Here is a 23,177-nt window from a genome sequence, read left to right on the forward strand (position 1 = left end):
AAGCATATTTGTTCTCCTTGACTAAATTTTCAAATATTTGTGTATTGCTTTGTTTGCTAATACTTTTTTGTTAATTTTTCCTGATTCTTTTAGGATAAAAGGAAGGCAGTAGTTTTCTTAAAATTCTCTATTGAGCCTGCTTCCAAGCAGGAACAGGAAGTAGTGAAAATGACTTCCTCTGTAATTGACACTGACAGCTGACACAGTTGGCTTTATTTTAGTCTAAATTACATCATCTTTGGAATGACTCAGAACAGTAGTAGATATTCTTAAGAAAAAAACAAAGAAAAGAAAAGAAGCTGCCTGCTTACTTTCCAATGCTAAAAATGATGTGTTGTTTTTGTTTAAGTTTATATATTTCATGCGACCTGTTACTTGCTGAAAAGTAATTGATAAGTTGCAATTTGTTTCTTTCTGAGTCCTTATGCATTTCTTGCTATTTTAGAAAAAAAATTACCAATTAACTAGCATTTGCTAAAAGAATTTGGACTCTATTTAATTTTGCCAAATAGTATTACCTTATAAGCTTTTTAAAGACTTAAAATGATTTCAGTACCTTTTAAATACAGAAACATATTCCATAATTCTGATTTACATGAGAATTCCATTGTTTTACAGCTCAGTGTGGTGGAGCAATGTCAGATTTCAGTGGTGTAATCCTCAGTCCTGGTTTTCCTGGAAACTACCCCAGCAGCTTAGATTGCACATGGACAATAAAGCTGCCCATCGGGTTTGGTATGTATATAAAATGCATTTCAGTGTTTATTAATACATTCTTAAGAAAAAGCATATATGTTCAATAAGCATATAAAGATATACAAGTTGACATTTCATTCATGAATATATGAAATAACATATATTGAAGACTACTACTTGAGTAATATTTCTTTCAGCAAAATATATTTTGCACAGACTATTTGATAAATTAAAGATATAGGGGGGGTTCTTTTGTCTTTCATTTTAAGTGATACATAAATATTAAATATGTGTAAAATGATGTTTAAATTATGAATACATTGTGGAATGGGTAAACCAATCAACTTGATGTGTGTTATCTCATTGTCAAGGCTTTGGTTTTTGATAGTAGGAGCAGTTAAAATTGTATTTTCTTAGCAATTTAAGAACATGATATCATGTTCTCTACCCTAGATTTTTGGACAAACTCTTTACTCTCTGTTGTTTGAATTCACTACTTCAGGATTCTCATTTTCACAGACCATGTGACCTGTGTCTTCCCAGGCTAGGTTGATTCCAATTATTATAATGTCCTCCGAGATCATATGCAACCTATGCTACTAAAAATGGCAAAAAATCCTTTCTAATTCACAAATAGTATTTGTGTGTGTGTGTATATATATATAATGTGACATTCTCTTTGGCTACTTATAATCCACAAAATATTGAGATTGATTCCACTTATTAATTTTTTTTGTGTGAATAATGCTTACTGACCATGGAAGTACTGATTGCTGTTTGACATACCAAGGTTATTTCATTTGAATTGTTCCCAGAGTGAGGATGGCTATAAGGATATGTGGAATGTGTCTGTGCAAATTGTCTGAGTTAGAAAAATGCAACAAGGTAAATCTGACATAAAGTTCATATGACATTAGGTTTGTAACTGGGTTCTTGTCACAAGCCAGCAGTATATAGATAAGCTTTTTTGTTTATGGCAATTATTGAATTTATCACATTATCTTTGTAAGTAATTCAGAATTTACATCTACAAAATAGTATTAGCCAAACTTCGGGCAGAGTGCAGGGAATCTTATGAGAGAAGGAGGAGATAGAAAGAACTGAAGGGGACAGGAGCACCCCTAAAAGAGCAACAGAACCAAAAAATTCTAGGCCCAGAGGTCTTTTCTGAGACTGTTTCTCCAATCAAGGACCATGTATGGAGATAACCTAGAACCCCTGCCAGATGTATCCCATGGCAGCTCAGTGTACAAGTTTCCCTAGTAAGGGGAACAGAGACTGTCCCTGTGTGAACTGAGTGGCTGGCTCTTTGATTACTAATCCCTGGGGCGGGGCAGCCTTACCAGGCTATAGAGGCCAACAGTGCAGCCACTCCTGATGAGACCTGAGACCTCATAGGCTAAGGTCTGAGAAAAGGGGAGGAGGACCTCCCCTATCAGTGGACTAGTGAAGGGGCATGAGAGGAGAAGAGGGAGGGAGGCTGGGATTGGGAGGGGAAAAGGGAGGGGCTATGGCTGAGATACAAACTGAATAAATTATAATAAATAAAAAAATGGCTAATATTTTAATTTAACATTTATTAAGCCTAAGAATATAAGAATGAGCAAGTACTCAGAGTACTTACTTTAGTAAAGTACTTACTTTAGTAAAGCTAAGACTTTTGCAAAGACAAGAAAAGTTGTAATATTTTGTTTTGTTTTGTGGTATTATTACCCTCAGTTGGCCTTGGACTCAATACACAGCCTGGAAAGTCCTGCACCCCTAACCCTTACCCTCCATCTCCCCAGTATCACGATCATGTGCCACCATGTACATATCTTGTGACTGTGCTTTTTGAAATAAATGGAAACACATCTAAGTACACAGATGCAAATTTGAGTGTTTGTGTTGCTCTTTATACATGTATGCAATGTGGTTAAATATGAAAGCAGCACTGTATTTGCTCTTCCTTTTTTAGGTGTACATCTCCAGTTTGTAAATTTTTCTACAGAAACAATACATGATTACTTGGAGGTACGGAGTGGATCTTCAGAAACTAGTACTGTTATTGGACGGCTTAGTGGTCCTCAAATACCATCTTCCCTGTTTAGCACAACCCATGAAACAAGTTTGTATTTTCACAGTGACTACTCCCAGAACAAACAGGGATTTCATATTGTGTATCAAGGTAAGATGAATTATAAAATTCCACAAAAGTACTGCATTTCAGTACTCTTAACCAGGGCTAGTTTCATAGTAGCAGGTTGGTAAGCATAGGCAAGACCTTGGATATCATGCCAGGGGATATTTATTGTCATATGAGCGTATTGTAGTTGACTTAGAAGATAAAAGAAGCTAAACCAAGCAAACCTGAATTAGGGAGATTTTTAGAAATCATGCACTCACCTCATTTTCTGCTAGCTCAAAATACTGACAAGAAAAAAGTTTGAAATTTTCTTTTTTGTAATTTATTCATTGTACATCCCAATGGGGCCCCTCCTCATCTCCTCATGGTTCCACACTCCCTCTCTCTTTCCCCCTATTCTCCTCTCCTAGTCCTCAGAAAAAAATATTCTCCTTCACTACCACCTGGCCCCAGCTTATCAAGTCTCTTTAGGACTGCTTGTATCTTCTTCCTCTGTGACTCCTCTGTCGCTAGGGGGAAGTGATCAAAGAACAGGTAACAGAGTCCATGTCAGAAACAGCCCCTGCTTTCTTACTAGTGAACCCCCATGGAGTCTGAGATGCCTATGGGCCACGTTTGAGCAGGGTGTCTAGGTCCTCTCTATTCATGGTCCTTGGTTGGTGCATCAGTTCCTGCAGGACACATGGACTGATATTTGTTAGCTCTATAGATCTTCTACTAGAGCTCCTGTCTCCTTCAGGTCTTTCTATTTCCCCACTCTTTCTTATGATTCCCTGCACTCTTTCCAAAGTTTGGCTGTGAGCTTCAATCCTCTGCTGGGTGGAGTCTTTTAGAGGATATCTATGGTAGGCTCCTGTCCTGTTTCCTCTCTTTAACTGCTTCTGGTTTCTATTCTATTTGCCCTTCTGAATGAGAATTAAGCATTCTCTAGGGTCCTTCTTATTATTTAGCTCCTTTAGGTCTGCAGATTTTATTATGGTTATCCTGTATTATTTGGCTAATGTCTGCTTATAAGTGAGTATATTCCATGCATGTCTTTCTGCCTCTGGGTTACCTCATTCAGGATCTTTTCTAGTTCCACCCATTTGCCTGAAAATTTCATGATTTCTTTGTTTTTAATAGCTGAGTAGTATTCCATTGTGTAAATGTACCACAATTTCTGTAGCCATTCCTCAGTTGAGGGGCATCTAGTCTGTTTCCAGATTTTTGACTATTATGAATAAAGCTGCTATGAACATTGTTGAGCAAATGTCCTTGTATAGTTGAGCATCTTTCAAGTATATGCTCAAGAGTGGGATAACTGGGTCTTGAGGTAGCACTGTTCTCAATTGTCTGAAAAAGCAACAGATTGATTTCCAAAGTGGTTATACGAGTTTGAAATTCCACCAGCAATGGAGGAGTGTTCTCCTTTCTCCACATTCTCACCACCATGTGCTGTCACTTGAGTTTTTTATCTTAGCCATTCTAATGGGTATAAGATGGAATCTTAGTCATTTTGATCTGCATTTCTCTGATAATTAACGATGTTGAGCATTTATTTAAATGTTTCTCTGAAAGTCAAAATTCTCTATTGAGAATTCTCTGTTTAGTCCTGTGGCTTCATAGAATGAGTTTGGTAATGTTCCTTTCAATTCTATTTTGTGAATTAGTTTGAAGAATAGTGGTATTAGCTCTTCCTTGAAGGTCTGGTAGAATTCTGCACTGAACCTGTCTGGCCCTGGGCTTCTTTCAGTTGGGAGATTCTGCTGACTGCTTCTATTTCCTTAGGGGATATAGGAATATTTAAATCATTTATCTGATGTTGATTCAACTTTGGTAAATGGAATGTCGTGGTTTCGTTGATTGTTTGAATTATTCTCTTTGTTTTATATTTATTGATTTCTGCCCTAAGTTTGAATATTTCCATCTATCTACTCCTGCTGGGTGTGTTTGTTTCTTTTTTTTTTTTCCCTAGGGTTTTCAGGTTTGCCATTAAGTAGCTTGTATGGGAAGTATCCAATATCTTCATGAAGCTACTTTGTGCTATGAACTTTCCTCTTAGCACTGCTTTCATTGTGTCCCATAAGATTGGGTATGTTATACCTATGTTTTTATTGAATTTTAGGGAACCCTTAATTTTTTTTCTCTATTTCTTTCCTAAGCCATTTGTCATCGAGTAGGGAGTTGTTCAGTTTCCATGTGTGTGTAGGCTTTTTGTTATTTTGGGCATTGTTGAGGTCCAGTTTTAGTTGCATGAGAGGCTTCATCCCGGCATGCAGGAATGGCTCAATACACAAAAATCCATCAATGTAATTCACCATATAAATGCACTGAAAGAAAAAAAAAAAAAAAAAAACACATGATCAGGACTGCCTGGATCCTCTTCCTCTGGGGCCCGGCTAGGCTATATTGCCAAGGGCAAGTGATCAAAGAACAGGCAACTGAGTTCATGACAGAGGCATCCTTAAAATTTCAAAAAGAAAAAATTCAAATGATCATCTCTGTAGATGCCAGCAATACATTTGACAAAATCCAACACTCACTGATGTACAAAGTCTTGGAGAGATCGGGCATACAAGGTACATACTAAAACATAGTAAGTGCAATGAACATCAAGCCTATAGCCACCATCAAACTAAATGGAGAGAAACTAAAATGAATTGCACTGATATCGGTAACCAGACAATTCTGCCCACTCTCTCTGTAATCACTTCAGTATAGTACTTGAAGTCCTAGCCAGAACAAAAAGACAGCTAAAGGTGATCAAGGAAATACATATTGGAAAGGAAAAAGTCAAAGTATCTTTATTCACAGATGATATGAGTGACTCAAAAATTCTACCAGGAAACTTCTGCAGCAGAGAAATATCTTCTGCAAAGTGGCTGGATACAAAAATAACTCAAAAACACCAGTAGCCCTCCTGTATACAAAAGACAAACGTGCTCAGAATAAAATTAGGGAAACAACACCCTTCACTACAGCTATGAAAAAACAACAATAACCAAAAACTACATAAAGTATCTTGATGTTACTATTATTAGGTTTAATCTTTTCATGGTCTCCTTAATTTCTTGGATGTTTTGTGTCAGGATTATTTTAGATTTAACATTTTTCCTTGATGGATGCATCAATTTCTTCCATTGTATCTTCTACATCTGAGATTATTTCCTCCATCTCTTGAATTCTGTTGAAGAAGCTTATTTCTGTAGTTCCTGTTTTCTTCTCTCCATTCCCTCTTTCCAGGATTGCCTCAGTTTGTGCTTTCTTTATTGTTTCAATTTCCATCTTCAGATATTGAACCAATTTATTAATTTCCTTTACCTGTTTGTTTTTCCTCTATTTCTTTGAACGATTTTTCATTTCCTCTTTTTAGGCCTCTTTAATGGCTTCAATCTGACTGTATCTCTCTGTATTTCTTTATAGATTTTATTTGTTTCCTCTGTTATCATCTTCATAAGCATAGATTTCAGGTCTTGTGTTTCAGTTGTGTTAATATATCCAAAGCTGTTTGCCTTGGGATAACTTGGTTCTGGAGATGACATGTTGCTTTGGCTTTTAGTTCTTGTGTTTTTAAGCTTGCCTTTAGCCGTCTGGTTGTTCCTCACTTTGGCTGGTAGTTTCTGGTGTCCACTGGAGTCCTGGAGGGGGCAGGGTGGGGCAGGGTAGGAATAGCCCTGAACAAGAAGCTGGTTGTTCCTGCAGGAGCCCTCCTCAGATATGTGGGTATGGTCATTGACTGGTGGGTGGTTCTCAGGGAATCGTTGTGGTTCTCCTCAGGTATATGATCCTGTGGACTAACTCACCTTCTCAGGAGCCAAGGGGCTCTCCTCTGACCAGGGGAAGTCCAGGAGACAGCTGTCCACCCACTGATTTTCTTGATCTGTGGTTAATAATCTGCAATTGTCCAGCCACTGTGCTCAGACACTGTGTTTGCTGGGCACAGCCATCTTGGAGAACCAGGGACCCCAAAGGTTTGGTTGTTCTCCCTAGTGGGACAGGTTGAGCTTTGCACTGTTTCTGTGGCTCACAGGTGTCAGGAGACCTGAGGTTGGAGGTGCATGCCCTGCCCCCAACTCCAGTACCCAAAAGGTATCCACTTGTTGGTGAGCACAGCATGCAGGCTTGTGGTTAGCCTCTGCAGACTGCTTGCCTTCGGGAAGCCAGAAACTTCTCTCGGGGTTATCTGGGTGACCTGGTAGTAACCAATTGTTTACCTCACAGTGGCGTTTCCTGTTCCCTGAGAAATATAGTTGCTGGTGTTTTGGGGCCCACAGTTTGGTTTGTTGGTTCGTGTACAGTCCTGCTGATCAGACGCAGTGTATGATCCATGCCACCATCTTGGATCTCTCCCTAAAATTAAAGTTTTAGTTTTTCAAAATAATAATTAAATTAAGACAACATAATTTAAGAATTGAAAGCTAGATGTTGTGAATAAATTTTTAATTTACAATGAAGCTGAATGTTGAAAATTCATTCATCTTACATTACACATAAACTTATTTTTTTAATTTTAATTTTATTTATTTTTCACATTATCTTTCCTGATTGAAGCCCCCTTCCTCAACACCTCCCTGTCCCACCCTTCCTTTTGCTTCCCCTCTATCCCATTCCCCCAGTCCACTGAAAGGCAGAGTTCTCCTCCTTTGCCATCTGCCTATAGCCTGTCAAGTTTCATCAGGACTGCCTATATCCTCTTCCTCTGTGGCATGTTAAGACTGCATCTCCAGGGGCAAGTGATCAAAGAGTAGGCAACCAAATTCACGACAGAGGCAGCCACTGCTCCTCATACTCGGGAACCCACATGGAGACTGAGCTGTCATTTGGCTACATCTTTCCAGGGGTTCTAGGTCCTCTCCATGTATGGTCCTTGGTTGGTTCATCAGTCTCTGCAGGACCCCCTGGGCTCAGATTTATTTTTTTTGTTGGTCTTCTTGTGAGGCTCCTGTCCCCTCCATGTCCTTCTATCCCCACCCTGTCTTCTTCCATGAGCGTCATGCTTTGCCCAAAATTTGCCTGTGAGTCTCAGCATCTGCTTTGATCCTCTGTTGGGTGGAGCCTTTCAGAGAACCCTCTATAGTAGGCTCCCAACTTCTTTCTTCAATTCCACTGCTTCTGGTGTTTATCCTGTTTGCCATTCTGATTCAGATTAAAGAACACTCCCTATGGTCCTATTAGCATTTAGAATTATCTTTAGGTCTTACAGATTTTTGTGTATTTATCAGATATTATATGTCTAATATCCTCCTATAAGTGAGTATAAACTGTGCATGTCTTTCTGTTTCTGGGTTACTTCACTCAGGATGATCTTTTCTACTTCTATCCATTTGCCTGCAAATTTCATAATTTTCTTGTTTTTAGTAGTTGAGTAGTATTCCATTGTATACCTGAAATTATTTTAAGATAAGTTTATGTTTAAGGCATACATATAATAAAATAATAGTATATAATACATAATGATAATGCGTAATCACTTTTGTTTGTATTGCCAGAATGATTTAAAATAAACATGTTGATGGCTGTATTACATTAGACCTATGTTCATGAAAACATTAAATGATGTTGAACAGTGTCTTTATTTCCATTGAGGAAGGTTTTAGGTTGAAGTTGAGCTAGACCCAATTCCTGAAAATCCCTGTTTAAGCTAGTGCAGTCTAGGCCCTCTGCTCATTTCTCCATTAACATAAAATAGATATGGGTAGAATATTCTAGAAAACTCAAGTTGAATTTCATGCTTTAAAATTATTGTAAAGTATATATCATTATATATATCATGAATAATTACTCAAGATATTTACTTATTATTTTATATTACTTCTGTTCTTATAAATCTAAAATGATAATCTATACAAAATGGTTATAATGAATGAAAGGGATGGAAATGTTAAAATTCTGTTGCATATCTGCCTAATTATTAAAAATACCATGAATCTACGTTATTTTTAGAAGTATGTCTTGGAAATGGGGTCTTTGTATTGCTTATTGAATTATGTTAGATGCTTACACCAATAGAACACTTCAGGATCTCTATGAAATATAGAACTAGCTTTAATCTTGAAGAAATTAATTATTTCAAAAATAGATAATTTTTTTTTCTCTTCTGGGCTACTAGAAAACCCAGAGCCATTATGTGGTATACTCTAGACATATAATTGAACATTTACTTTGTGTTTATGAATATTTTGCTTACCTGTACATATGTGAGCCATGTGAGTGCCTGGTGCAGGACATAGCTGGAAGTGTATTGGGTTCCTTGAGACTTATGCTACCAATGGATATGAATCACAATGTAGGAACTGCCAACTCTTAATAACAAAGCTTCAAATAGCTTTAGAAATTTATGAAGTTCATAATTATAAAATGTATTCAATACTGCTTACAAAGCACCTATAGTTTGGAAGGAAATTATGATGGCTCTGCAATCAATGACAAACAAATATGCAACATTATCTTAATTAAAAAGAGAGTGAGAACATGCATCTAAGTATTAAAAACTCACAGTAATCAAAATTTAAAGTTTAGAAGAGTTATTTCAGGTTGTTTATTTGAGAAAATATTTTAAAATTCAAGAGACAGAAATTTAGGCTTACATGTGTGTAGTTTTTTTGTTTGTTTGTCTGTTTTTTTATTCTATGTAAAAGTGGCATAACCAAGAAGCAGTTACATTCTATTTAGAGGATCCCATTATGTTCGATTAAAATTGTGGCTGTAGGAAGAATTTGCATCTCTATTCATGTTCATAATTTAGAAAAATTGCACCAGCGGGTAAGTCAGCTGATGCATTTTTATAAATTATTATTTTAAATATGAAAATTACAGATGAGAAAAAACTCCCATTCTCTTCCTCTGATAGCTGTTACCGTAAGCCCAGATTACTATTTATGCAGTAACTAACCTAAACAGTATCCTACTGATTACTAAGTTAGAAATTTATGGTCTATACAATTCAGGAAAAAAAAAAAAAAAAAAAACAAAACTGTTCTTTCTCATTTTTTCCGCAGCCTATCAGTTGCAAAGCTGTCCTGATCCTCGTCCATTTCGAAATGGGTTTGTAATTGGAAGTGATTTTACTGTGGGCCAAACCATTTCATTTGAGTGTTTCCCAGGATACACATTAGTTGGCAACTCCGCTCTCACGTGTCTTCATGGAGTCAGTCGCAACTGGAACCGTGCCCTGCCAAGGTGTGAAGGTATGCTTTTAGAAGGGGCTACATTTTAGATGATGGCATTTGTCAGCGCTTCTTGTGGGGGGCATTTTTGCTTGTCTTATTCTCTATAGAATGATAGTGTCGTTTTATTTTTAGTTGAGGATTTTTTTTTAATAACCTGAAAGGCCAAAAAGAAAAAAAAAACAAAAAACAAAAACAAAAAAAACCCCACATTGAATACAGATTATATTAATAGCAACAATATTAAGCTTCCACTGAGAATATAAACCATTAACAACTTAGACACATTAGAACTTTTTTATGTGTGAGTGGAGGAGGGTGTTTATATTTTCAACATCAGTACTGTAAGAAGATAAATAAAGATACAGCTACTTAATTTGACTTCCCAGTCTATAAAAATACTGTTGAAACATTTAAAAATCAAATCCAGGCATAAGGGTCTTTTCTGAGACTGATGCTCCAACCAAGGACCATTCATGGAGATAACCTAGAACCCCTGCACAGATGTAGCCCATGGCAGTTCAGTTTCCAAGTGGGTTACATAGTAATGGGAAGAGGGACTGCCTCTGACATAATCTGATTGGCCTGCTCGTTGATCACCTCCTCCTGAGGGGGGAGCAGCCTTACCAGGCCACAGAAGAGGACAATGCAGCCAGTTTTGATGAGACCTGATAGACTAGGATCAGAAGGAAAGGGAGGAAGACCTCCCCATCAGGCGACTGGGGGAGGGGCATGGGTGGAGAAGGGGGAGTAAAGGTAGGATTGGGAGGAGAGAAGGAAGGGAGCAACCAGGGGCTACAAAGTGAATAAATGAATTAATAAAAATTAAAATTAAAAAAATTAAAAAATAAAATATGTATAGGCTATATATATATATATATATATATATTATGAGAGAAAAGTTGTGTATCCATTGATGCATATTATTTTAAATGAGTAATGAACCTTGTGATCACCAAGAGAAACAAATATGCCATAGACCTCATGTGGAAATTATTTGAAAAATGATTATACTTTTTACATTCTTTCCAACTAAGGTAAAACAAAATAGATGTCCTATAACTGCCAGAAATGTATGATAGCTTCATCATTCATTAGTACAAGTTTGTTATTTAAAAAATGCTATCTCTTGCTTTCCATAGCTCTTTGTGGTGGAAATATAACTGCAATGAATGGTACCATTTACTCTCCTGGATATCCTGATGAGTATCCAAACTTCCAAGACTGCTTTTGGCTCGTAAGAGTGCCCCCTGGGAATGGAATCTACATCAATTTCACTGTTCTTCAAACAGAACCCATATATGACTTCATTACTGTATGGTAAGTCAGTACTGTTCTTTTTAGTTGATTAAATTATGAATGAAAATGAGGTCACAATGAAAATAAACCATGGTTTTCTATTACAAACTACCATCAGATAATTCCACTAACATAGTAATTGAGGGAGGCTGTATATTTTTTTGTGAGATTTATTTTTTTCAGAATAAGACATATATAATAAATATATTTTAGAATATATGAAGTAGCAAAAGCCTCATGGGCAAAAGAAAAGATGTGAAGGCATTATTAGGAAATGCATAAAGCAGGCAATTGCCAGAGTATATCTAAGAACATCTTCTATTTATAAAATCTGGTAAAATTTAAGATCATCTATTCAGATCATAATTTTATTATATGGCTATTAAATTCTTGTCATAATAAATTATTGTACAGCAAAATAATTATACTATTATTGTATTAGACGAAGTAACTTTGTTAAAATATAAAGAAATTCTTTGAATTAATTACAGAAATAAATACTGCGTGTGTTGTAGAAGCATTAATTTTAAGTCTGATCTCAAGATTGCTGTCAAAGAAACAGAAGACATCACAACTTTAAGAGATTTTGAATACCAGTTGAAACTAAAATCCATTAATTTATTACAGTTATTTTGAGTGCATTTTGTTTGGGTAAAACATAAACCATTTATGCTTCATATTTTAGCATGTTATTACGTGTGTAGGTGAATGGTATACCAATATTATTTTGATTCAAAGATTATTTTACTTTTCTCCTAATGTAATAATATGTGATTATATGCAACACCTTTTTAAAAATACATATAAAACATCAGTATTATTCTCTCCTGCCCCAACCTTTGTCTAATAGGGATGGACCTGACCAAAATTCTCCCCAGATCGGTCAATTCAGTGGCAATACTGCATTGGAATCAGTATATAGCACTTCAAATCAAATTCTAATCAAGTTCCACAGTGACTTCACAACAAGTGGCTTCTTTGTGCTCAGTTATCATGGTTGGTATTATCTAAGTGTTTCTATTTCATTTGGTTCCATTTAAATTGTCCTGGAAAATTGAATGTAATATATCTTTATACAATGATTGAAAATGTATTAAAAAGTCTGACACATTGATCATAAGTGTAACTTATGCATTTCAAACACATTTACTTGCAAACTGTGACCTACTCTAAGCACTTAGGGACATTAACGTGTGAGCAAATGGATATAGGAAATAAATCAGTCAGTAATTACCCAGTGGAAAATAATCATTTTGTATGGAAACCAATAAAAGAGAACCAGCTGTTCTTATTTTACTGCATGTAATTTGGAGACAGCAATAGATTCTCTGAACAACAACAACAAAAAATGTTTAATCTAGTCAACCTGCTGTGAATATTTCTAAAATTAACATCTAATATCTTTATGCTCTGGATCGCATTACTCATTCATTTATTCTCATTTTTTCAAAACCATATAGTGTAAGAATCTTACAGTTTTAGATGATGATTCCAGATCATTAAGTTCATAGCTTTTATCCCTGTGAAATTACTTATGGAGCTTCAGTTTTATTTGGTTATACAGAATTGTTCTGGGTCCTACTTTCAGAACATTAACTTTTTGAGAACGTATTATATGTTTCCCCCAAATCTCCTTTTATATTTGTTTGCTTCAAATTAGTTATATTCATTCTAAATAAGAGATGTTTATCTATAATAATTGCATGTCTTATGTACTATGACCATGGTCTTAAAAAACCCATCCTGCTTTACATAATATTGTCAAAATAAGTTAAAACATTTCAAAGGACCAATTAATCTACTTAATTAAATTTGTAAAAGTTTTCTTAAAAACTGGACAAAGAACAATGCCTTGCCCATTATATTAGTATATGACTTAGTGTGTCATAGTTTAATGCATAGTAATGACATATTAAATGCTTAAGGTTTATGCTATTGAAAATCCAAGTTTATCTAATATGATGGACTTCAACATACTTCAGTCACATGGACTGGGGAAAATGAGAACTGACTATGGTACACCACCTGGAGAATATTTACGTACCAGTTATGTGATATCTAGCAAGTTTTCCCCATAATGACTCTAGATATCAGGGCTGCACTTACACTGTAGCATAACTACTTAGAAAGTGAGATGGTCTCCAGACACATTTTGGGTCTGTAGCAACAGTGGTGCTGGGAGCATATAGCCATAACCAATCTCAAACAATACATAATTTTCTTGCTAGATAATCATAACGTAAGAACCATTAATGATGAAAATAAAATAAAATAATGAATTGTTTGTTGAATTATATTATACACATTTATACTTTTGGTATAACAAAAGAATATTGTTGCCAATATAGTTATTCCTGAATAAGTACTAAGTAGAAAGTAGTATTCCTTGATGGATTCTGACTGTGCATAAGAAAAACCTGTGGAGATTTCAACCTTCTTACAAAATTGAAGAAACCATTTAAAGCATTGTCAGAGAAATCAATGTCAGGCATGCAAGTACTCTGGAAGCATATGGATAACAAAATGTTTGTGCAAATGAACATGGAATACAAATGTGGGTTTAAGAGTCCACGTACATGAAAATGTACACATGTATCTTTATAAACTACATTTTGCTTGAGTTTTTAGCTAGAGTTTGAGTCAGGTATATGTAGTAGAGTATACTGACTTAGGATTTACAGTTTATTCACTTTGTATCTCAGCTGTAGCCTCCTCCCTGGGCACTATAGAAGACCATCTTCTATATAGAAGACAGTGATTCCATCTTATCTGTGGTTAGAATTTCATGGTTTCATGTAAGCATAGTCTATTGTACTCAGTTCATAATAAATGAAAAATCCTCAGAATTAATCCATAAAAATTAAATAAATTATAGGATATTTTATAATTAGTGGATTTTGTAGCATTATTTAGTGCTATTAATCTGTTTTTGTTAATACACATTGTTTTATCATATAAATATATGCATAGAAATGTACTACTTATCTGGTATAGAGTAAACTGTGGCTGCGAGTATTAAATGTGCTCTAAATGTCCCTCAAGTAATAGAAAAAGACTACTGTAATACTAGCTAGGAATTGTCATTATTCATTTTTATATGATTAGAACATTTTTCTTTTTATTTATTATTTATTATAATTTATTTCCTTTGTATCCAGGCTGAAGCCCCCTCCCTCATCTCCTCCTAGTCCCACCCTCCCTTCCTCTTCTCTCTCTATGCCCTTCCTCTAGTCCACTGACAGGGGAGGTCCTCCTCCCCTTCTATCTGAACCTAGCCTATCAGGTCTCATCAGGACTGGTTGCTTTATCTTCCTCTGTGGCCTGGCAAGGCTGCATCCCTGAGAGTAAGGTAATCGAAGAGCCAGCCACTGAGGTCATGTCAGAGACAAAACATTTTTTCAAAAAAAAAATGAATTGATTGTATAGTGATACTGTTTTAAAAAAATGTAGTATGTCAGTAATATCTTTTTAATTGTAATAGATTTTTTTCATATAAAATATTCCAAATAAAGTTTCTCCTCCCTCCACTCCTACCAGATCCTTCCTACTTCCCTTCCCAACCAGATCCACCCCCTTTCTGTGTATAATTAGAAAACAAACAGGCTTTTAAGAGATAATAATATGATGTGATATGATAGAATATAATAATAATGTGATAAAAAAAAGAAAAGGAAAAGACCCCCCCCCCCGAGGAAACAGAAACTAATACAAATGCAGGGACTGACATACTTTTCATTTATTATATAACCTTTCGTATGTACATTTTCATAAATGTATGGAATTCTAGCCACAGATAAGAGGAACCACTGTGTGCTCTGTAAGATGGTCTTCTATGAAAAACTGAGATTATTTTATACTCAGAAATTAGAAAAAAAATTCAGCCTGAGAAAGAAATGGAAACATCCTAAAACCAATAGCCTGTGTTTAGATCAATAGTTAGACACTCTGGAATATCATAAAAACCCAGAATCAAAAGCCATATTATATACATAAAGGGGACATACACACAATGTCATTATTTTATCATATTGTGTTCCAAATACTGCTGTGCATGCAGCCTACACTTAAAAGTAGTTTGTTTCCCGCAGTGAGAGTGTTAGAGAAAACCAAATCTTCATTAGCAAGTAATTATCAGTTGGAGGTAGCTTCTGGATTAGGGATGGGAGCATATGCACAATTTTACTTTTAGCTCCAAGGTCCCATTTGGTATGGACTTATGCATGCTTATATATATATAATTGGTATGGGTATAATATTCATTCATGTTAGGTGATATAGAATAAGCTTGCTGAAGTGGTATGGCCTAAACAGTGTTCTGGTTTTATAATTCTATTATAGCAAGATCTTGTGTACATCTTTCTTCAATAATGCCAATTAATTTCCTAGTCTGATATTTAGTAAAAATGCTTGTATTTAATAGAAGACAATTTCTATCAGCTATCAGTCAGCTTCAAACTGACAGCAGATATCAATTTTTTATTTTAGTTTTGAATATTCACAGTGGGTTAAAGTGATTAGGCAATGATCTCTATAGAATGTTACTGCAAATGTCCCACAAGCTGTGGCGACGAATGAATAGAGAGCAGAAGTAGAGCACTGCAAATAAAACACTGTCACTGCTAATGTCCTCTGTTACCTGCTAATGGGCAAGGAAACTCAACCATAGAGAACAGAGGCCTTTGTTCCAGACCTTAATGGACTCAGTGCTGCATCACAATACCTTCAATTACCCATGTGGGTAAAAGGATGTCTATCCATGCAACAGACACTGGGATTTTCCTGTGATAATTCCGAAAGCTCCCAAAACCCTTCTTTGCATTGCTTTCTGTGATTCCTTCTCCATAGAATTAATTAAAGTATTTTTTTTCCTCATTCATCTTCCTCAGGGAAGATTCTCCTCTTATGCTTAAAGCCTAGGATTAGTATTCACTCCTCTTTCTGACAGTTTTCCTTATCCAGAGAGAAAGCAGGTTTTTATCTCAAATATGAGGTACAGAAATGACAATTGTGACTTAAGCACTACAGAAATATTCCTGTGGTTCACACTAACTCATTAACAGGTTATCTCCAAAATGTGATGTGCGTGTATAAATATATGCATATGAATTTATCTATTTTCCACCCTCTTTACAATTTAATAAGCATTTATTCAACAACATTTACTGGGTTTCAAATGAAACTGTTTAAATCAACTGTAGATAATGTAAAAAACGATACTACTAAAAATTACAAAACTCAGTACATAATTATCAATGCCCCACAAGACCTTTCTCATTTCTACAGATGATTACACTTGACCCAAAGTGAGTCATCATTGAACTAACTCAGGTCTTAGAGTCTGTAATAAAGAAAGAACATTATTTTTATCATGTATTAGGAATAGTATGTCTTATGTAGCAAAAAGGTTGTGTACTTATGCTTTTTTTTTTTTTTTTTTTTTTTTGTTGAGAAAAAAATGTGTATTTTTTCTTTTTTTTTTTTTTTTTTTTTTGGATTGGAGAAAAAAATGGCAATCTGCCCATGTTCTGTGTTCTTTTTTCTAACAGCCTCTAATAGCTCACTTGAATAGACATGGATAAATGTGGCATTTTTTTTTTCTGGAATTGGGTTAGATGTTGGATTGCAAAGAAAATAGGGAATTAAAAATAACCAAAAAATATGGCCAGATTCAATTTCTAAAGCAATTGTAAGAAGTAAATATATTGGGCTAGAAACCGAATATGCATACTCAAACAAGGCACTTACTTAAATAACAGCTATCTTCTATGATACTGGAACACTGAACACAATGATTTCATGTTGTTGTTAAAGAGTAAAATGATGTTTCAAAGCTGAATGACATGTCAAACAAAATGCTTCTTTTGAGAATAGAGATTTAGATCAATTGTGAATTTGAAAATCGTAAAAAGAGCTATTCTATGCATCATTTCTCTTAATAGTCATAACTATGAAAGTTTCTAACTAGAGCAGTCCATGAAAAGTGTGGACTAAAACTTGTGAACAAACTATTTAAAATTTGGGTGACATTACTTATACTGCTCAGCTCTGTCAGTGACTGCAAATGTTGCTTTGTCTACCATTGCTCACTACTCCAGGTCAAATTTCCTCTCTCATGAAGCCCCAAATAAAGAAACATAATGTTGTTTTCAGTTCAGAAACAGTATGAGTTTAAACCCATGTTACATTGGTGATATTTGTAATAGACCTTCATATCCCTCTCAGCAGTAACTGGAACATACATTATGTGAAGGATCAAAACTGTCTTAGTTTGATGGTGAATAATTAATATTTTCTATATTTATAAAAATTGTGATTAAAATATAATTACATCAGTCCTCATTTTCTTTCATCTTTCAACCTCCTTCCCATGTCCTCTCCTTCCATCTCCTCTCCTATGCCCCCATCATCTCTCAAATTCACGACACACACATGTACATCATATATAGATAGATAGATGTATATGCATATATATGTACATGTATACTAAGTCCATTCAGTACTGCTTGTCTGAATATTATTTAAGTGCAGACAACTTGTTATTGGATAACTGTTTAGGGGCTGATCCCTGAGGAAGATTAAGTTTCCCTGTCTCAGCAGTCATTAGTTGCATGTAATTCTTTGTGTTATAGTTGGGGCTCCATATGCTTTGTACTTCCATACCAGCATGTTTTTTGTTGTTGTTGTTTTTCATTTATTTATTTATTTATTTATTTGTTTGTTTGTTTGTTTATTTATTTATTAATTATTTTTTTGGTATTGTCATTGTCCAAGTCTTGTTCAGGCAGGGATATTGTTAAGGTATCATGAATAACTTCCCTTTTTTTAAATTTATTTTTCTCTCACACTCACTCATTCTCAATACATACTCACCCATGTAGCTTCTGAACTCACTCTGAACTGCACTGCTTGAAATGGAACTCAGAGATCTGTATGCTTTTGTTTCCTGAGTGCTGGGATTAAAAGTGTGTACCAAAAAAATAAAAGTGTGTACCATCACTCCTGGACCTAAGCTTTTCATTACTATAAACTTGCTCTATACCAGGCTGGCCTTGAACTCAAAGATCTACTTGCCTCTGTCTTTTGGTTGAAAAGGCATGTCTGTATTGCAGCTTGAAATATAAAACTATAAAACTAGAAGGTCTTTGGATATGATCTCTTGCCTGAGTAGCCATATTCTGAATTAAAATTCTGCTTGTAGGTGGGCAATTTTTCATTGTGAGCAGGTTTTGAATTGAAAGCTAGTAAATGTGGGGTCATTGTCAGATTTTATCTGCTGGGGAATGCTCATGACAGCAGAGGTAGAAAGCATGTGGTGAGTTAAGCTTTTTAATTTTGCTATTGTTTTGACTGTAGCCTAATTAAATATGAGTATGTGTCAATGGTAACAAAGACATATTTTTTTGTCTGCCTAACTGGGGGGATATAGGTGACATCAATTTGCCATAAGACATTGGATTTGAGGCCTCAGGGGTTAGGCCCATAGTTTGTTAATCTGCAGTAGTAATAAGAGATGCACAAGAGTAGAATATTATTATCATTCTCTGGAACTGAGAAATAGGTATGTTGTTCTGAATGTTCCTGTAGAGGCAGTCAAATCAGCAATGGTGTTTCTCTCATTTATCAGACCTCGCAGGGGACTGTGAGATTGGACATGCTGGAGATGGAGGGGAGTGTCTCTTGCCTGTAAAAGGCTTGAAACCTGTATGTGTATAGGGGAAAGTAGATTGGCATCTACATCAGCAGGTTTGTTGGTATTGTCATTGTCCAGGTCTTATTCAAGCACAGATATTGTTGAGGTATCATAAATAGCTTCCTTATTTTTTAAAATTTATTCTGCTCTCATCTATTACATATTTGTTGTAACTTCCTCTTTCTCCACTCCTCCCAATTCCTCCCACATGTTTCCTTTCCCCAAGATCCATTGCTCCTTTGTTTCCCTTCAGAAAAGAGCAGGTCACCCATGTATACCAAATGAACACGATATAACAAGACGCAGTAAGACTAGGCATGAACCCTCATATCAAGGCTAGACAAGGCAACACAATGAAGGTAAAGGGTCCCAAAAGCAGGCAAAAGACTCAGAGACAACCCCTATTCTAGCTACTGGGAGTCCCACAAAAAACCCAAGCGAAACAAGCACAGTATGGATACTGAGGACCTAGGGTAGAGCCATGCAGATTCCATGATTGCCATTTCAGTCTCTGTGAACCTCTGTGAGCCCTGCTTAGTTGATTCTGTGTGCCATTTTATCCTGGTAGTCTAGACCACTTTGGGTCTTTCAGTCCTTCCCTTCTTCCACCTGGTTCCCCCAGGTCTTACTTATTTTGGTTGTGGGTCTCTGTATCTGTTCCCAAGAACTGCTGGAAAAAGCATCTTTTATGACGATTGGGCTGGACATCTATGAGAATGCAAGTTTGATGAAGACATACTATTTAGATCTGAATATTTCCAAATCTCTCACTCTCTGCACACTGTCAAGTTGTAAATTTCTGTGTTAATTCCTGTTTCCTCAAAAGGAAGCTTTTCTGATGATGGCTGAGCAAGGCACTAATCTATGAGTACAGCAGACCATTGTTAATGAGTGTGTTCATTGCTTTGACCTTTAGCAGAACAATAAAATTTGGTTTTCCCCCAAGTCCATGTGGTATATCTCAGATTCTTGGCCAAATGAGCAGTGTCAGATTTCACCTCCAGGAGGGGTCCTTAAAGTCAATCAGAAAGTGGTTGTTTATTCTGATAACATGTGCCTTTATCACACCATCATATCTTTCAGACAACGAACAAAGGGAGATTACAGGTTTTGTTGCTAATTTGTTGGTTGTTCTCTGCCTGGGAGCAGATGTATTCCAGTACCATGAAGTCTAGTCAGTAGGTGTGAAGGCTCTATGTTGACTTCCTAATATTCAATGACCTATCTAAGAGTTGTATTCAGCAATGGAATATTACCATCAATTTGTGGTGAATACTTAATAGCCTTTGCTATAGCCTGGAATGTTTGGTCATTTTCATGGACCCCAGATGAACACTTTTTAAAAGTTTTTCAGACATTTCTATTTATTATATAGAATATTCTCTGCTTATATATACAACTCATTTTAAATAGTTTTTTATAAGTTCTTGATTCCTTTTTTTTGTTGTTCTTTATTCTATGTATTAATCCTCTGTTAGATACATAGTTGGCAAAGATTCTCTTGCACTCATGAACTTCTTCTTCAAACCATGATTGTTTTCTTACAATGTCTCCAGAAAGACATTATAACTCTCAGAGGATCTCAGAAATTTAACATTTTTAACATTTTGAGCATGAAAATTAATATTTTTGCGCCTTTATTTTGCAATGCTGTGCTAAGAGTTTTAGGACTGAAGAATATGCATTTGTTATGCTTGGCCATAAAATGTGTTGCTGGATTATATATTTTGATATATTACAAATCTCTGTAAAGCAGTAAGGCATCTCAGCAATTTTAAAGAGAATTGACCAGTGTAGAGCCAGAGTGAATCTATTCATCTGTTACTGGAGGTTGATGGGGTTTTCAATCTTGGTGAGGAAGGATCCCTTATATGGAAGGTATGTGACTTATAATTTAAAAATTACTTCTGTAGTCATACTGATTTTAATATTCACCAGACAAGAAATATAGGTTTCTTTGAAATGATGTGTCTCTCTCTTCATTCTAATTCATTCAGTTTTCTATACATTTTATAAATATGAAAACCAAGACATGGATTTTTTTTTAATTTTTAAATTTTTGTTTGAAAATTTTATACATGTATACAATGAAATTTTTTCATATCCATCTCCTGTTTCCTCCCTCTAATTTCTCCTGGGCTCCACAACAACACAGTTCCCTTTCAATTTTGTATATTTTTTAAAACATATGAACTCAATCAAGGATGCTCATATGATCTTGGGTGAGGGGTCATGCACTATGCAAGAGTGACCTATGAGTATCCATCAAACAAAAAACTGACTCTCTTTCTGCTCACAACCATCAAATATCAATTATTCTTCAGGTGTTGATTAGGCCTCTAGGACATCTTTCTACCAAGCCTGAATGTTTAAATAGCTCCTTCTTTATTGTGTGAAAGTGGGTATGCACAAGCATACCTTACTCTTTTTCTTTAAATTGTGTTGAACTCAGTCATTCACCAAATAGTTACTAGTTGTACATTGATTTTTTGATTCTCCATGTCAATTTCATCTCCGAAAGGTAAAATTTAATAGTATTGCTAAAACTCTCTTTTTTTCTTGAAGCTGTAATGAGTTCATAAAATTAAATTTTAAGCCAATAGATCTCATATTATTATATAGGATAAACATACTAAAATCTATAGTCCTAAAGAAGCTAAACAACAAGGAGGACCCTAGGTAAGATGCTTAATCCTCATTCCGAAGGGCAAACAGGATAGGCATCTAGAGTAGGAAAAGACAGGTAACAGGACAGGAGACTTCCACAGAAAGCCTCCGAAAGACTCCACCCAGCAGGGTATTAAAGCAGATGCTGAGACTCATAGCCAAACTTGGGGCAGAGTGCAGGGAATCTTATGAAAGAAGTGGGAGATGACAGACCTGGAGGGGACAAGAAGACAAACAGCCAAAAAATCTGGGATCAGGGTTTCCTGCAGAGAGTGATGAATAAACCAAGCACCATGCATGGAGAGGACTATAGACCCCCTCCTCAGATGTAGCCCATGGGCAACTCAGTCCCCATGTGCATTCCCTAGTAAAGAGAGCAGTGTTTGTCTGTGACATGAACTCATTCCCAATTACCATACTTATTTTCTTGTTTCTAAATATATTTTCTTCTCTGTGACATTTGTTCTTCTTAGTATTTTCTTACTTCCCAATACAAACACACACACACACACACACACACCACCACCACCACCACCACCACCGACACCACACAACCACACATACATTTTGCTTTAGCTAGACAATTCTACCCATTAGTTGTTTGTATCATATCTTTCTCATCCACTATCTATGTGTATAAGAGAATGATTATATGTATTTTTCATGTATTTTTCTAATCTCTCATTAAATATGAAACATAGTAGCTATTCAGTAATAACTTACTTGATGCACAGCAAAATGAGCTATGGTAAGTACTTTACAAAATGTAAATATTCTCATATAAGCTATTTATGAAGCGGGAACTAATGTATGAAAAAGTAAGGTCAGAAGAATACAGAATTATGAAACACTGTTCAGTATTATGGTCTTAAAGCTTAGGTTAGCAAAGTTTCCCTCAATGAAGATATGGGTAAAGAACTGCATATCAAATAAAAGGCTCCCTAGAGGATTCAGAGGAATTAAAGCAGATATCTCAAAAGAGGAACTGGGAATAATAAAAGCAATTAGCACGCCTTATCGCAGACTATAAAGTCATTCTGTAGCCCATGACTGTCAATGTGTATTTATTGTAAATCAATAATATGGAATTCGGAAAATTTGCTCCATCTCTTGTTTATTCTTCTGCAATTGTGGGAGGAAGTGTTTTCTAGTTTAGATAAAATTTGAATTGTATAAATAGACTAAATGTGTTCATTTTTGTGTGTGGGGAAATGTGCGTGCTTGTGTAAATGCATGTTAGTGAACACGTGTGAAAGAGAAGCAGGGAGAAGAGAGGGGTGAGAGGTGACTATGATAGGATGTAAAGTAAATAAATGAATTAATATTAAAAATCATAATAAAATGCACCCCCCCTCAAAAAATTATGTTTTTTCTTCCCTCATCTAATTCCAAATATTCTCATGTACTCCCCCAAATTAATCATTTATCTTCCATAAATTGTTATTGCATGAAAAAGTACATATTATTAAATGATGCAGAAAAGCCATTCCCTGAAGGTGGGAGAGGACGCCAAGTAAGTTATTGCGTTTAAATATTTTCATGCTGCCCTAAAGGC

The 23,177-nt window shown here is 35.6% G+C and overlaps 1 protein-coding gene across 1 annotated transcript in view; it reads left to right on the forward strand.

The window, feature by feature from the left end:
* Csmd3 (CUB and Sushi multiple domains 3) overlaps window positions 1–23,177 on the forward strand; it is a gene marked incomplete at its 5' end in the record, with an annotated part of 1,006,505 nt that overhangs the window by 872,840 nt on the left and 110,488 nt on the right. The window contains 5 exons of the mRNA XM_055626685.1: window positions 619–735; window positions 2,654–2,863; window positions 9,799–9,987; window positions 11,109–11,286; window positions 12,116–12,261. Of these exons, the coding sequence (XP_055482660.1) occupies window positions 619–735; window positions 2,654–2,863; window positions 9,799–9,987; window positions 11,109–11,286; window positions 12,116–12,261 (840 nt within the window). The remainder of the gene's footprint in view (window positions 1–618; window positions 736–2,653; window positions 2,864–9,798; window positions 9,988–11,108; window positions 11,287–12,115; window positions 12,262–23,177) is intronic.

Source organism: Psammomys obesus, unplaced genomic scaffold (assembly GCF_907164565.1).
Source record: "Psammomys obesus unplaced genomic scaffold, mPsaObe1.curated_primary_1811, whole genome shotgun sequence".
Taxonomy (NCBI): Eukaryota; Metazoa; Chordata; class Mammalia; order Rodentia; family Muridae; genus Psammomys; species Psammomys obesus.